At 39.8% G+C, this 17,790-nt stretch overlaps 1 protein-coding gene across 1 annotated transcript; it reads right to left on the bottom strand.

The window, feature by feature from the left end:
* Window positions 1-925: 925 nt before the first annotated feature.
* On the bottom strand, window positions 926-17,790 carry LOC109013742 (isocitrate dehydrogenase [NAD] catalytic subunit 5, mitochondrial). Its single transcript, XM_018995938.2, has 7 exons — window positions 17,478-17,790; window positions 16,056-16,376; window positions 15,814-15,975; window positions 15,655-15,729; window positions 15,389-15,498; window positions 15,245-15,317; window positions 926-1,611 (listed from the first exon to the last, which is right to left on the bottom strand). The coding sequence occupies exons 1-7, from the start codon at window positions 17,667-17,669 to the stop codon at window positions 1,420-1,422; spliced, it is 1,125 nt and encodes a 374-aa protein (XP_018851483.1). The 5' UTR covers window positions 17,670-17,790; the 3' UTR covers window positions 926-1,419.

Below are 17,790 nucleotides of genomic sequence, written 5' to 3'. Positions count from 1 at the left end.
TTGATTATTAAATCTTATTAAAATAAATAAACAACTCGAGCCGAACTTGAGCTCGAGCTCAAGTTGGAAATTTAGCTTACCGAGTTGAACTCGAATAAAGATTAAATAAAAATCTCGAACTCGAATTTTTTGAATCGAGCAGAGCTTGGCAAGCCAAAGACCGTCTCGTCTCAGCTCGACTCGATTACAACCCTACCTTCAAATTCAACCATGGCATGTTGGGAAGAAACAACCACCTAAATATTTCATTTCGTCGTTAAAAAGTATCGTTGAAAAGTACATGTTAAACTGATCCGAGGTGCTGTCTCATTTTGTGAGAGAAGACACCTCAAATTTTTTATGTTCTTAGGAGAAATTCCTTTGTACTTGTCCTATTAAGGGTTTGCCCATTGGGATGCAAGTACTAAAATCAATATTACACTTTCAAAGTATAAAAAGCTTTGAAACGTGCGACATCTATTAAGATTTGACAATAGATATTGTCGCTATTTTCAGTTTATAAAGTGGCGTAACATATCAACCATTAATTGGGGTGTAAAGTACAGAAATTCCGGCTCATCAGGAGGGAGGGAGAGAGGAGCGAGGGCCGAGGGGTGCTGCAAAACAGAGAAGAAAAGAGGAAAATAAAGACAACCTCGAACGTGTAACGCCAAAAATTAATAAAGTATCACGGAAAAATGCCACTCATCTTTTATTTTGCCTTGCCTTCCGACATTAACGTAACCGGACAAAACTTACTGCTCTGCAATTCCAATGTTAAAATGCATGTACACAGTTTGGGGGGGGTGGTTGATTTAAACAATACTAAAGAACTAAAGAACAGTCCTATGGCCTGATTGGCATAACCTCCAGCTTCCAATGGATTTCTGGAGTTCGAAACCCCACTCTCCCAAATGTATCAGAAAAACTAAAGAACAGTCATACGAAACCAGAACATTGCAGAGATACTTTCAAATTAATAGCAGTTGTTAGTGAAATTAAATACCACTGTTGATGCTTAGGAAAAAAGAACACAAAAAGTACCACTGTGAATGCATCATACATCAGAAGAAGCCTATCCAAGAGGCAGGGAATAGAGAAAGGTTAACACCACACCAAGATGCTTTTATTTCTTGTATTCACAAAGAATACCAAAACCACAGGGAGAACAGCATAAGTCTATATGCCTATTCTGCAAAATAACAGTCATGATGATTTATACTGGAACCAGATCATATTCTGTCCATCAACGCCCCTCTAAATGCTATATATCTGTAATTTCTTGTCGACCAGATTAACTTCAAAGCATCAAGCTGATATGGTCTTTATTCCCTCTGGAAAAGATCTAGTAAGGTTCCAAATATGGCTCCATTAAAAACATCACGACATAGAATAGCCTTCAACTCAATGCAAAACTCAAATCCTATATTGAAACATTCTTCAAAGATGATCACAAATTGCCTTTGTAAAATCAGTTGTAGATGAATGGCCACCAAGGTCAGCAGTTCGGTACTTGCCCTCCGCAATTGTGTCAAGGATGGCATTGTGAATCTGATCAGCTTTGTCATGGAGGTCCAGATGGTGCAGCATTGTGACGGCACTCAGCAGCAAAGCAGTTGGATTCGCTAAATTCTACATAAATTCAACAGTGACAATTATAATTAAGTTGCATATATTTTCCTTCATGAGAAGTATACAGTATATCTAAAGAAACAAGGAGTTACAAGTGAAGAAAAATAAGGGAGAGGAACAAAAAATAACCAATTAGAAAAAAATCAGCAAGTTGCAATAATCTATAATCCTCCGCTAAAACAATCCTTCCCTTGACATTCAGTCATTAATTACTGACTTGCAGCTATGCACACTTCTAAGAAAAGCCATGGTGAAAACACTCCACAGATCTTGTCTATAAGACGAACTACAAAATACACTACAGAGCTTGTCTAAAAGACTAACTAATGATGCAACACCTATATCATACTAGTATCCACATAGCTGATGGCTTTGAATAGAAATGAAAACAGTTTTCAAGTGTTTGGAATGGTTATCATTTCAAGTGTAGCAATAGAAGAAGATAACTATGAAAATCGCCATCAAAATAATTTTCTCTTGGTAGAGTAAGTGCACGTTTGGGATTGTGGTGGTAAATATGGCTTATAGCTTTAAGACTTACCTTATAGCTTAAGTAATAAGTTCTACTATTAAAAAGTTATTTACTATTTGATAACCATATATTTAAAGTACTTTCAAGCATGTTACATTTGTTTGGAAACAAATTAAAAAAGTATTTTCTGAGGTAGAAATGACGATCATTAAATTTTTTAAAGATTATGACCATATCTATAAAAGTTTGAAAGTTGTATGGGTATTCGCCCGTTGACAGTCTTTTTAAAATTGAAACTACATTCCGGATTGTCCGGAAAAGCACATTTGAGGAAAAGCATCAAAATGATGATTTTCCTCAAATGTACTTTTGAGCTTATTTGAAATTAAAAAGCATTTTAATATGTAACACCCAACAACCTAAATTTTCTATTAAAGGGCTTTTAAGACTATTTAAGCACTTTTCAAGACTCCTAACGCAACCCCAAATAGGTCCTAAGCATAAAAAAAGACTACCCAGGATCAGACAACGGTGGTCGTCTTACTGCTTCCAAGGCTCCCCAAGCTTCATAACGGCTAGAAAGTTAAAAGCGCTGAAAAATTATCTGAAGGGATGGAATTAACAAGTTTTTGGAAATGTGGTTCAGCAAAGGTGCTCTCTCCTGGAGAAGTTACAAGGTCTTGCGGGTGAGGAGGAGGTAAGAATTCTCTCTGAATTCGAGAGAACTTGCAAGAGTAATGTAGTCACAGAACTTGAAAGAGCAACATTGATTGGAGAAGATCTCTTGAAGACAAAAATCAAGGGCACCATATGGCTAAAAGGAGGGAGACAAGTGCACAAAGTTCTTCCATCAGGTGGCTAATTCACATAAGTGGAACAATGCAATTGAGACATTGACGGTAGACGGAGCAATTTCCTCGAACAAGTTAGCCATCAAGAACTACATCGTACAGTATATGAGGGTGTTTCAAGAGTTTCATGCTAACAAAAGGTTTGAAAAACAGTCTCAACGCTACTTCTTTAGCCCTCATTCCTAAAAAGATGGGGTCATGGATGCTCGAGATGACCACCCCATTAGCCTTGTGAATGGGGTGCACAAGATCCTATCTAAAGTTCTAACAAAGAGTACGGTAATGGAGAATTTAATTTCGATGCCTCAAAATGCATTTGTCAAAGGTAGACAAATTCTTGATTCAATATTAATTGCAAATGAATGTTTGGACGGACGACTCAAATCTATTGAACATGGGTTGCTTTGAAAACTAGACATGGAGAAAACTTATAATCATGTTAACTGAAACTTCTTGCTTTATGTACTTGCAATAAGTGGTTTTGGGGAGAAATTATGTGCTTGCGTAGCATATTGTATTTCTACAGTTCGCTTTTCTATCTTGGTGAATGTTTCTCTCGTGGTTTGAGACAAAGGGACCCACTCTCTCCACTACTTTTCATTATCTGTCATGAAAGCCCTCAGCATCTGATCTCAAGGCTTGTGGAAGGTGGTTTTCTCTGTGGCTTCTCGGTGGGGAATGGCGATTATAGCTCCATTGATATTTCTCATTTGCTTTTTGACAATAATACTCTCATCTTCTGTGAAGCAAATCATGGGCCCATTCAATCTTTAAGGACACTTCTTTGTTTTGAATTGTCTCCGATTTGAGAGTGAACCTTTCAAAATCTAAATTGGTGCCAGTGGGGGTTGTCCGTAATGCGGTGAATCTAGCTCACCGCTTCTTGGGATGTAAGTTATCTTCTCTACCCATGAAATATCTTGGCCTACTGTATGGTGCATCCTTCAAATAAGAGGGGATTTAGAATGCTGTGATTAAAAAGGTGGAGCGTAGATAGGCTACTTGAAAGAGGTTATATTTGTCTCAAGGGGCAAGCTTACTCTAATCTAAAGTACCCTTTCAAGCCTACCCACCTATTTCTTGTCCTTTTTCCCCCTCCCTATAAAGGTTGTCAATTGAATTAAGAAGCTATAACAGGATTTCTTGTGGAGTGGGAAGGGGGACGAGTTGAAATTTCATATGGTGAATTGGTCAATTGTTCGCACACCAATATCTGGGGATGGATTTGGGATCTGTAACTTGATGAAGTTCAACCAAACTCTTTTGGGTACATGGTTGTGGCAGTACCAACAAGAAAGTGGGGCTCTATACAAGAAAATTATCGATTCAAAGTTCGAGGAAGCATGGGGAGGATGGTATTCGAATGAGGTATGCGGTCCATATGGGATGGGTTTGTGGAAACACATTAGAAAAGGATGGGAGATTTTTCTAACACATGCACGTATTGAGGAGGGTGAGGGTTCTCGAGTCAAATTTTGGCACGACAAATGATTCGGTGAACAAAGCCTCAAAGACACATTCTCTACCAATTAATAGCTGATATTTTGGTCTTCACTAGTGGCTCCCCTAAATGGAATGTAGATTTCATTAGGGTAGCATGGGATTGGGAATTGGAGGTTATCACCAAATTCTTTGCTTTATTGTATTCCGTAAGAGTGACAGAGGGAACCTGATGTAGGGTAGAAATGAGATAAGAGGTAGAGCAGAATATTAAGAAAATAGAGAAGAGAAAAGAACGAGAGAGGAGGGAGAGAGAAGAAGAAGATACTCGGGACTGGAAGGGGGCGGCTAGCGCATCCGTTTTTGCATTCAAAATCAACTGACTACAAAATTCCTTCAAAAGTCTTTAAGTAGTAGGGCAACACAAACCCTAAATGAAATAACTAACACATTAATAAAATGACAAAAATAGAAAATGTCTTTAAGTAATAGGGCAATACAACCCTAAATAAAATAGACAAAACATTAATAAAATAACTAAAACAATAATAGAAGGAGATGTCCTCATCAACTCTCCCGGGGTGGAAAAGCTTGATTCTGCCAAGTTGATGAGTCACACTAAGGCTGCAATCAATCACCCAACCATAAACTAAGTGGTTGAGCACGCTTCTTCCGAGGGCCATAAACACGTGAGTGGAGGTCTGAATCTGGTGTCTCTGCCCACTTCTCTAGAACAGGCGGCTGGTGACCCAGGCAAAGGAAGATCCTGCTGGCCCCGATAAAGCTCTAATAAATCTGGATCAAGCTGCTGTAGTGTCTCTCTGGGAATCTATGTACAGTCAGAATCTGGTCGATCGACCCAACAAACAAGGAAACGTTGAACCTCTCCATCATTGGTCAACACAATCTGTTCATCTAGAATAGTATCAATTTTATCTTTGTGTGCTGTGATGGATGGTAGTGGATTAGGAGTTACAAAAGGTTCAGGATTAAGGCTCACAGATGGAGGCAGAAAAGGATCACTGGAGGGATTGAAGTGGCCTTTATAAGCAACTAAGTCCTCAACATTGAAAGTAGGGTGGTAACCAAAATGTGATGGAAGATCAATAATATATGCATTTGGACCAACACGCTTTAAAATTTTAAAAGGACCAGCACTACGTGCTTGCAATTTGGAAGCGGATCCAGGTGGACGCCGTTCCGGTCTAATTCAAATCATAACATAATCCCCAACTTTAAATTCAACATGTCGTTTATGCAAATCAGCTTGCAGTTTATATGATGCATTACTAGCCTCAAGTTGTTTATTGATCTCAATATGCAAGTCATGAAGATGTTGAACAAAAGCCTCAGCTGACACAGATACATGAGCATGAGGAGACATGGGAATAAGGTCTAAGGGCTTCCTAGGTTTGTAGCCATGAACAACTTCAAAGGGACTCATACCTATAGACCGATTCACCGAACTGTTATATGCAATCTGAGCTGTAGGGAGGATCAAATCCCAATTCCTAAGATTCTCCTGAACCAGACATCTTAATAAGTTGCCAAGACTGCGGTTGACAACTTCAGTTTGACCATCTGTCTGGGGGTGGTAAGCAGTGGAGAATTTCAATTTAGTGCCAACCATATGCCATAGGGTTCTCCAAAAATGACTTGTGAAGCGAACATCCCTATCTGACACAATGGTTTTAGGAAGACCATACAACTTGACAATCTCGTTAAAGTACAACCTAGCGACCTTAGACACATCTGAAGTTTTGCTACAAGGGATAAAGTGAGCCATTTTTGAGAAACGGTCCACTACAACAAAAATAGAATCATACTTCTTCAGAGTGCGTGGAAGTCCCAACACAAAATCCATACTAACGTCTTGCCAAGGACAACTAGGGACAGGAAGGGATGTGTAGAGACCAGTATTTTGTCGCTTTTGTTTGGCTAATTGACAAGTGTTACAGGTGCTAACTATCTTAGCCACATCTCTCTTCATGCTAGGCCAATAGAATTGACGTTCAATCTCTTCTATGGTCTTATCACGTCCAAAATGTCCAGCCAAGCCTCCAGCATGAACTTCCCAAACTATAAAGTCTCTAACTGAAGTCCGGGGGATACACAACTTATTGGTTTTAAAAAGATAACCATCCTCCAAACGGAAACCATCAGTGGTATCCGACTGCCCGCTTTTCAAAGCGAAAAAAGTATCCCTAAAATCAAGACAAGACTCATACTCCTCCTTAAGTCTTTCAAAACCTATGACCTTGACATTCATGATAGACAAGAGGGAGATACGGCGGCTCAAGGCATCAGCTGCTTGGTTCTCAACGCCCTTCCTATGCTTTAAAGCAAAAGAATAAGCTTGCAAATACTCAACCCAACGGCCATGCCTAGAATTCAATCTTTTCTGGGAATTGAGGTAGCGGAGGGCCTCATGATCTGAATAAAGAACAAACTCCTGAGGTAGCAAATAATGGCACCAATAGCGCAAAGCTTGCACAACCGCGTACAGTTCCTTATCATAGGTAGAGTACCGTTGTTTGGCATCATTTAACTTCTCACTGAAATAAGCAACAGGGTGGCGTTCCTGGCTAAGAACTCCACCTATTCCTACCCCTGAAGCATCACACTCAACCTCAAAAACTTTGGAGAAATCAGGAAGTCGCATGACAGGAGCTTCCGTCATTCGCTTCTTAACTAACTTAAAAGCCTTAGCCGCTTCCGATGTCCACTGAAATTCTCCCCTCTTCATGCACTCCGTGATAGGAGCCATGATTGTGCTAAACCCCTTAATAAAACGACGATAAAATGTAGCCAGACCATGAAAACTCCTGACATCATGTATAGTCTTGGGCTCAGGCCAACCAACAATGGCCTGAATCTTTGTGGGGTCAGCAGATACTCCAGTAGAAGACACAATGAATCCTAGGAAGACAACCCTATCGGTGAAGAAAGAACATTTCTTCACATTAGCATACAGATTTGTCTCACGAAGAGTGGAACAAACCTGTGTGAGATGATCTAGATGTTGTTCCTTAGTCCTACTGTAAACGAGAATGTCATCAAAGTAGACGAGGAACTTACCCATGAAAGGCCGAAGAGCTTGTGTCATCACTCTCATAAAAGTACTTGGGGCATTGGTTAGTCCAAAAGGCATGACCAACCACTCATAAAGGCCGTCCTTCGTCTTGAAGGCAGTCTTCCACTCATCACCCTGGCGAATCCTAATTTGGTGATACCCACTCTTTAAATCAATTTTCGAAAATATTGTGGCACCAACCATCATATCCAACATATCATCAAGCCTAGGGATGGGAAATCGATATTTCACTGTGATCCTATTAATGGCACGACTATCAATGCACATCCTCCAAGAACCATCTTTCTTAGGAGTCAAAAGGGCAGGAACTGCACAAGGACTTAAACTCTCACGGATAAAGCCTTTGTGAAGAAGTTCACCCACTTGTCTTTGGAGCTCAGCATGCTCAGTGGGATTCATCCTATAATGAGGCAAGTTGGGAAGGGACGCTCCTGGGACGAGATCTATGGCATGTTGAATATCTCGTAGAGGAGGTAAGTGGTCAGGGAGGTCTTCAGGGAAGACATCCCGAAACTCCTGAAAAAATGATTGGGCCTCATCAGGGACCACTACTGGAGATGCCAAAGGAACCTCCATAACAACTACAGCAAACACCACAGGAGCACTCACGAGTGCACGCTCAAACTCCGTAGAGTTAATGATATTTAACCCTTTTCGTTCCACAATTTTCTTTGTTTGTTGTGACCCAACAAGTTTTGGAGGTAAAGGGTTAAGATGAATCTTCTTTCCATTAAACACAAAGGAACATGAATTGGATCGACCATGGATAGTCACATCTAAGTCGAATAACCAAGGCCTGCCAAGAATGACATGACCGACATCCATAGGAATGACGTCACACCATATACGATCCTTATACTCTAAGAACTGGATAGGAACCAGACAACGCTCTTTCACAGCTATGGAAGAGGTATCAACCCAAGAAACACTATAAGGCTGAGGGTGAGGTACTGGTTGTAATCCAAGACGGGACACAGTAGCCACAGAAACCGCATTAATGCAACTCCCACTATCCACAATGATTTTGCAACCCTTATCATTGATTTTGATATAAGTATGAAAGATGTCATGACGGCGCCAATCATCAGCACCTTTTGGTTGGGTAAGGGTGCAACGTACAACACTTAATCTGGGTGTGTCGGGAGCATAAGGTACAAAACTTAAATCCACAGGAAAGGCTCGGATACAACCTAAGAAGGTACCCTCATCATCACCTAGATCACCAAACTCTTCAAGATTAGGCTCATAGACTTGATCTTCTAACAGTTCCTCAACTATACTCTCATGTTCCTCAATGACTAGGGTTCGACTAGGACAATTGGAAGAAATGTGACCAAAACCCTTACATTTGAAACACTGCAAGCGGGAGGAAGTCCTTGGAACTTCAGGGCCTTTACCCTTATTTTCCCATGCGGGGGACACATTAGATGGCGGAGGTCCTAAGAGAGACTTAGGGGAAAGGGTGGGCGCTGGGGTGATGGAAGGGCGGTTGTCACCGCGCCTTCCATACGGAGTCCTCATGACCGACTCATAGTCTCGGACTAAAGAGTAAGCATGGTCAAGTGTAGCGACACCCCGAAGGACAAGCTCACGTCTAAGGTCATCCTTTAAGCCTTGTCTAAACCTACTCAAAGTCATGGCCTCATCCTCAACAATATGACATCTCATTCGGAATTCATCAAATTGAGTGACATACTCGGTCACTGGCCGATTGCCCTGTGTAAGGGCATTCCATTGGTCCAACAAATTACCCCTGTAAGATTGGGGCAGGTATTTCTCTTGAAGACGAAGCTTCATTTCTTCCCAACTCCCAACAGGAGGCGCATGACGCCTCTCAAGGAGATCCTCTACACTTTCCCAAAAGAGTTGGGCAGTGCCAATTAGTTTCAGGCTAGCAAATTGAACTCTTCGATCTTCAGGGACTCTATACCAGGTAAAGAAACGATCCATATCCCTAATCCATTGAGTAAAAACTCGAGGATCTAAGCAACCATCAAAAGTAGGGGCCTCTAGCTTAATGTTTCTGAATAGACGCTCCTCGTGGCGAGTAGGGGACTGAGTACCTTGGCGGTAATGGTCTCGTTCTCGCTCACGATCATAATCCCTACCCCCACGATCATGTCTGACATGTTGTCGATCACCTCGTCGACGACGATGGCGTCTATTTTGGGACACTTCAGAGTTGTCAGACGAATGAGGGAGTTCCTCAAAATTGTTCAACCTAGCAGCTAGGTCCCTGTTCTCCTCACGAGTAGCAGCCATCTCAGTTTGGACAGCCGCTAATTGAGTTTGTACATGTTGCTGGTTATTGGCTAGTTGAGCTAATTGCCGAGTGAGGGCATCAAATTGGGAAGGGTCCATGGTAAAAGTACTGGAACTAGAGGTGACAAGACGACCACTACGCAACTGCATGCAATGCAACACTCGCTAAATGAAGTGCAATGGAGATCAATGAACAAAAATGCAAGCAATGAAAATATCAACCTGAGCAAATTTTTTTTTTTTTTTTGGATTACGTAAATCCAAATACGGCAAGCAACTAATGCTAATATTTAAAATGACAAAAGCAAAGACCAAATACTAATCAAGAAAATCCAATCACATAGGATTTTTTTTTGAATAAGTAATGAAGAAACGAAGAACAAGAGTTTGGTCTTATGAAGATGAGAGAATGGGAATATAAAATCCAAGAGTTGACTAAATTGGGCTGCAGCAAGTATGGGAATAAAAGTAACCACGGAAACTAAGTTAACAAAAGATCCAATCAAGTGGGTCTGGAAAATTTACTACTGGTAGCACAGCACAGAAAAACAATTGATACAATTTTTTTAAAAATAAACCGATTGTATAAAACCAAATAAAGAGATAGTTAAAACTTCCCTCGTGTTGATAACTGTGCACACTCGTTGAAAAGTCACGCGCGAAACTCCGACTCCCTCTCTTTATTCCTTTTGCGTTCGGCTGTTTCTCTGCTGGAAGTCGCGCGAGGGGAGAAGACCGAAGGAGAGTTAGGCGTCTGGTCGAGGAAGAAGAACCGGAGCTGAGATGCTGTGTTTCCGGCGTCGTCTGCCTCAAATCTAGTGGTTTGCGTTCGGCTGTTTCTCTGCTGGAAGTCGCGCGAAGGGAAGAAGACCGAAGGAGAGTTAGGCGTCTGGTCGAGGAAGAAGAACCGGAGCTGAGATGCTGTGTTTCCGGCGTCGTCTGCCTCAAATCTAGTGGTTTCGACGAGGTCTGTACTGTTTTCTCTTCTTTTTTTTTTTTTTGGTATCTGTTGTCTCTGTGTATCTCGGTACTGGGTATTTCGGGAGAGGCCGAAGTTGAGACGGAGGTAACGGGGAGGGTCGAATCACTGAAGAGAACCCAGTTCTCGGCAAGGTCTTCGACGGGCTTTGCTTTGGCTTGGATCGAAGGGAGCTCGGGTGGGTGGGTTTTCGGCGCTGGTTTTCGGAGGAAGGAGATGAAACGAATGGCTCGGTATTTGTAACATACGGGTCTAAATTTAGGATTTAAAACTAGTATTATATTTATTTATTTATTGGTATTTTATTTTCTTTATATTTATTTTTTTTATTTTATATTTTTGTGATAACAAACAGATCGTTTTAGTGATTCATTTCCTTTTAAAATTTCAAATATTCTATCCACTTAGTCCCAGTGCTAGTTTCGGTTTCCAGAGTATGTGATCAACTCCAATTCAAACCCTCTCAGAAACTGTATCCACGAAAGAGTCGGTTCCTAAAGTTTAGGCAATTTCAAATTTCAGCCAATCTCCTAAGAGTTCACGTCGTCTACTCCCGTCGCCTATAAGAAACTCACTAAACCTCTGTGTTGCTCACCTCAAAATACCAGAGAAACAACTTACTTTTTTTCCGCTTGAGCCTTTGCTGCCCAGTCATCACCGACCACCCTTGGACGTCGGAGCCCTACCCTCGGCGCCAGAAAACGCCGGCCATCTCAACCCCGTTGAACCCACCCCCTCAGGTAAGCCCCTGCTGCCGCGCGCCACCTTCCTCCATTTCGGTTATTTGAGTTTCAAACCCATCTCTCTCTAAACTCTCACTTGTTCTCTCTCTCTCCCTCTCTCGGTGTCGCACCACCATAGGGATCCCCCCAGTCACGTTGCCGGTCACTCCCAGCCCCAGAGCCGCCGTCGCACACTGCTCTCCCTCGGTGAGCATCGCGCAGCTCTCTCTCCCGTAAGCCTGTTTCCTTTTTAATCCTTTTGCTTTAGTTTTTCCCAAAATACCCTTTCTACTAGGCTGAGTTTTATTGGGACTGGACTTAGTTGTATCTTGACTGGTTTATAAATCTGGTTGGACTTGAGTTATTTCAGAAACTATAGTTTTGGGTTAAGTGGGTTGTTTTCATGCGAGCCTAAGGTTTAAATTGGGCTGATTATTATGTAGGCCGGAGCTTTTAATTGAATAAATATATTAGTCATATGTTTATTTTTATAGATAAGTATTTAAAGGATTTTAAAGCATAAATTTTAAAGTATATTTTGTAAGTATCTTTTGAGTCTATTATTTAGTTAATATTCCAATTGACTTTTAATTAAGATTTTATAAAATTATTAAGTTATAATTTAAATAGAAGTTAAGGAACATGTTATGAGTTTTGAATAATATTATGATATATGATTTTAAGTATTTAGAATGCTATGACACGTTCTTTTTTTGAAAAGTTAGTGACGATTAGTACCTTGTATAGGTAACGCGCTACAAGTTGGAAATCAGGAAGCAGCGCTAAGAGGTAAATAGTATGATCATATTAATAAATGCGTATGGTGAATATTATTATTATGTATAAAACGGTGATGTGCTTATGATTGTTAACTACGCTACACTAAGAGGCAAGTCAAGGTTAGTTTACTTTTCGATCTTGATGAAATATGAGATTATGCTTGAGTGAATGAATTTATTGTTGATTGATTTAATGTTACTAAATTCACATGAAAGTCATGAAATGTTAAAGTAGTAGTTCAAAGTTAAGTATGCCATGTACTAGTCAAATTACGCAAGCCATGTTCATGAAATGCTTAGGTTATATATGCCATGTTTGTGTAATACATAAACCATGTATGCCATGTTCAAGTAGTACCAGGATCATGTATGCCTTGGAACGTCATAAAACATTCATAGCATGTTATGTAATATCACGATATACTATGCCATGCTAAATCATACAAGAATATGCCATGTACAAAGATATACCATGTTAAATCATACAAGAATATGTCATGTACGAGAATATGCCATGCCATGTCATATTACCATGTACAAGATTATACCATGTTAGAGATGTTCATGAAGCCTAATCAAATCTCATGCATTAAGAAAGATAAGAAATGTAACGGTACCACGGACTCAAGCGTGGTTAACCACAAGTTAAATGAAACACGGACTCAAGCGTGTTTCATTTTACGATATGCAAGTTTAGTGAAACACGGACTCAAGCGTGTTTCACTCCATGTTATGCAAGTTAAGTGGAACACGGACTCAAGCGTGTTTCACTCCATGTTATGCAAGTTAAGTGAAACACGGACTCAAGCGTGTTTCACTCCATGTCATGCCAGATAAGTGGAAATACGGACTCAAGCGTGTTTCACTTCATGTTAATACAAGATAACCAAGATGTTATGCATTCACAATGACATGATTTTGTTTATATATGCTTCCGCTTATATTAATAATGAAAATGTGTGCCATGTAAATCTGTGATGATATATGTATGTAAAGTCTTTCAGAAGATCATGTTACGTATTTGATTGTAATTCATGAAGTTATATGTGCGTTCTGAAGGGTATCCTAGAAATGAATTGTATGTTAGGCAAGGACTATATTTTACGATACGATGTACTACTTACTGAGTATTCAACTCATTATGTTTGTGTGTTTCTTGTTTTCTTTCATGTCTGATTCTCGCAGATCATGTCTATGATGATGAAGAGCTGGATGGCCAGGAATAGATCTAGTACCAAGACTTAGGAATGAATAAGTGATTTTATCACCAGAGTTAGATTTCTTTTATGTCATGCATAGGATTAGATTATGTTTCTTTATATTTCGTTCAGTTTCCAAAAACAATCATGTTCAATTCAGTTTCGCGTTTTGATGAATTTCAATAAATGAGGTAATTCAGGATATGAATCTCTTTACCGGGCATTATGTTTTAAATGTTTGTAATATCTCTATCCTACGGGAAGGGGGTGTTACAGTATTGTTTGAGAAAACAATACAACCGGCTCTTGATACCAATATGATGTAGGGTAGAAATGAGATAAGAGGTAGAGCAGAATATTAAGAAAATAGAGAAGAGAAAAGAACGAGAGAGGAGGGAGAGAGAAGAAGAAGATACTCGGGACTGGAAGGGGGCGGCTAGCGCATCCGTTTTTGCATTCAAAATCAACTGACTACAAAATTCCTTCAAAAGTCTTTAAGTAGTAGGGCAACACAAACCCTAAATGAAATAACTAACACATTAATAAAATGACAAAAATAGAAAATGTCTTTAAGTAGTAGGGCAATACAACCCTAAATAAAATAGACAAAACATTAATAAAATAACTAAAACAATAATAGAAGGAGATGTCCTCATCAGAACCATAGACAAGATCGACTGGAGCCCCTCCAAGAAAGGTAGATTCACAATCAAATCATTCTACCAAGTTCTAACTAGTCACAACATCAACACTTTTCCATAGAATATGTGGAAGACAAAAGCTCCCCCTGAAAGCAGCTTTTTTGTTTGAACAGCCTCCTTAGGCAAGATTCTTACTATAGACAAAGGAAACGTCATGTAATGGTGTTAGATTGGTGTTGCATGTGCAAGAAGAATGGGGAATCAATAGATCACCTGCTTCTACACTGTGAAGTGGCCAAGACCATACGGGAATTTTTGTTTTTTTTTTGCGGGAATTCGAATACATGGGTCATGCCTTGTAGGCTGTTGGATTTTCTAGCAAGTTGTGAGGCCTCCAAGGCAATCCCAAGGAGCAACTATTTAGAAGATGGCCCCTATATGTATGTGTTGGTGTATTTGGCAGGAGAGAATGACAGAAGCTTTGAGTATCACGAGAAGACAATGCATGAGAGTAAAGTTTTCTTTTTTAAAGCCTTGTTCTTAGGGGTGGGGGTTAATGGGCTAAATGTCCACGACTTTCTATTTTTGGTTGTAAACTCTAGCTAGGTACTTCTCCGGTATACATCCTTTGCACTTAGGCTATGCCTTCTTTTCTTATGAATAAAACTTCTAGATTACCTATCAAAAAGAGTAAGCATCAAAGAGAATATTTCAACCCCACTTTTTGAATCCCTTAGAAGCCCCTTTTAAGTTTTGTAGTCCCAAACAAAACCTGAAAGTCTGATTATCTTGAAGGTGTTACAAATCTACCATCTTTTTTCCCCCTTTTTTCAAAAGTGATTCTACAATCTCTTCTTGACCAAATAATGCTTATAATAGCCACATACATAATAAAGTTTTTTTCCTCTTATTTCTTTAAGTTGGTGAATAATATGAGTATCAAAGTCCCACGAAACTAAACATGTTGGTGTTGGTAATACGGGATCAACTCAAACAGCATGATGACTTAAACCTAAAGGGAGAAAGTCCCTTCTTTGGATCAGCTATAGCAAATTATGTAGTTATTCATGCCAACTCTTTAGGTTCAGGAAAGATAAAATAAAAAAAAGGCATATAAATCGATATACATGATTACATACCATGGAACTAGGAAAATACAAGGTTCATACTTATACATTCACTTTGAGGGCTAACCTTTCCAGCAATATCAGGTGCTGAACCATGAACAGCTTCAGCTAGGGCAATGCCTCCCTCACCAATATTGAGGCTGCAAATCAAGTCATGATGTCAGATGATCTAGTTGCTTATTATTGGACGTGTCTATATGTACGCACAAACCTTGGTGTCAAGCCCAAACCCCCAATCAACCCAGCACAAAGGTCACTGATAATGTCACCATATAGGTTAGGCATCACCAATACATCAAAAAGCGCTGGATTCTTCACAAGCTGCACATGGAAAAACTAGATATAAGTGTAAACCTTGCATAAAAAAAATCTCAAGAACATGCAGTTTCACAGCATGTCTTAAAATGATTTTATTTACTAGCATAGGGCTGCACACATAAATTTCAATAACACTTGTAGAGGAAATCATATCTATACCATCATACAGCAATTGTCAATGACAACTTCCTCATATTTAATTTCAGGGTACTTGTCTGCAACCTCACGACAACACTGAAAGTGAAGACAACTGAAGTTAACATGATGCTACTAGGGTAAACAACCATATCTCTAATCTATGCATCCACCGGCACAGACCTTTAGAAAGAGACCATCAGTTTTCTGCATAATGTTGGCTTTGTGTATTGCTGACACTCTCTCTCTTCCATGGGTCTTCGCATAGTAAAAAGCGTATTCAGCCACCCTCAAACTGGCCTGTCGAGTAATGATCTTGAGGCTTTCAACCACACCTCTCACGACCTGAGCATAAAAAAAGGCGAACAAGTTCATATTCGTGCACATCCAATATTGCCTATCCGCCTATATCAAAATACACTTACTTGATGTTCAAGTCCACTATACTCCCCTTCTGTGTTTTCACGGATAGTGATAAGATTTACATCATCATATCGTGTTTTATAGCCAGGGAGACTGTAGCAAGGCCGAACATTGGCATATAAATTAAGTTCTTTCCTTAGAGTAAGATTCAAAGAACGATGACCCTTTCCAATTGGAGTGGCCATCGGCCCTTTCAAGCCTACCCTATTTTGCCGAACAGATTCTAAACTTTCCCATGTTAGAAAACTTTGGGTTCTAGGATCTATCTGGTCCCCAACATAGTGTTCTTCCCATTCAATAGGAACATCAGCTGCTTTAAATACCTGCTTAGCTTGAATAATGAGATTAGTGCGAACATGACTATATTAGATAGTGATAAAGGCATCATCAGTAAAAATATTGGCAAGTTAAAATCATGGGGACCCGAACATTATGACTGTTTACGGATTTAGCAAATTAGTACATGCTAAAACAGCAATTAACGTCAAATTTCCATATCTAATATAACGTGTCCAGTTTTGGGATAAAGTAGCAATTCATAAGAAGTAAAAAGATACAGACCATGCTGTCAATTACAGAACATAAAGCAATACAAAAGAAAAGGTATAAACTTTAAAAAGAGAAAAGGCTCGCTCAATAAAATACAATAACTGGAAAATCCCTTGCAATTAAATTATTCATGATGATGGATTTAGATGTCTTTCCAGATTTTTCTTATTTTGAAAAAATATCTGGTCATATGAATCCGCACAAAGAAGCCTAATGAAAGAATATCACACGTAAGAAGCCAACCAAAAGAAAACACAAAGATTTAAATGAAAATATTGGCATTTTCAAGATCTTTCATATGCCCAGCAATCTCATTACTCATGAGCATGGAAGGCATATTCTCATTTGCAATACGAGATACTATTGTGTCTTCAACCTCCATTCCCAGGCTAAGTTACTCCAGCCACAGATACTAATCGCCATGAAAATTTGCACCCAAACACATTAATTTCCTCAGCTTCCCCTCGTTACTACAGGGCTTTGAATTAGTACAAATTATTTAACAGTCCACAAAGGACTAAATTTGTGCATATGCTCAAAAAGGTTGACATCACAGAAAAACATCCGGGTTGGTCCTAATGGACCTTTATACTTGCAAACTCTTAGGTGGAGACCGGACTCAAAACAGTTAACAACGACATGAAGGGATTAGCAAGCAAACCAAAAAAAAAAGTAAACAGAATATAAGTCAAAGATATTACAAAATGCCTAATGCAATGAAAGTGAAAGAATACCAAAATCTTTGTTTTCCAAATAAAAAATTCCTGATGAGAAAGTTGCCTCTAAAAGCAGCTAAATTCAGGTTCAAAATCGTGCGTTGTACATATAAGTATAGTATTTATTAAAATTTTAGAGAGAGAGAGAGGGGGGGGGACCTGTTTGACAGATTCGGCGATCTCCGGGCCGATACCATCGCCAGGGAAGAGAGTGGCTCGGATCGGCGTGGGCACGGACGAGAAGGCCCTGGACATAAACGGTGGATTGGCATGTGGGGTTATGGCGGAGGAGAGGATCTGGCTCGACCGGTTGCTGAGGACGCGTCGAAAGAGCTTGGAAGCCATGATCATTGAATCACGGCCACAGAGAGAGAGTAGCAAGATGCTTCAAGACAGACAAGAATAAAAATAGGTTATAATATTCGTTGAAAGTTCTTCCGCCGAGTTCGTGTTGCGGTGTTCGATCTTCGAA

Source organism: Juglans regia, chromosome 4 (assembly GCF_001411555.2).
Source record: "Juglans regia cultivar Chandler chromosome 4, Walnut 2.0, whole genome shotgun sequence".
Lineage (NCBI taxonomy): Eukaryota > Viridiplantae > Streptophyta > Magnoliopsida > Fagales > Juglandaceae > Juglans > Juglans regia.
The sequence above is the reverse complement of the archived record's forward strand: the minus strand, read 5'-3'. Positions and strand labels throughout refer to the sequence as shown.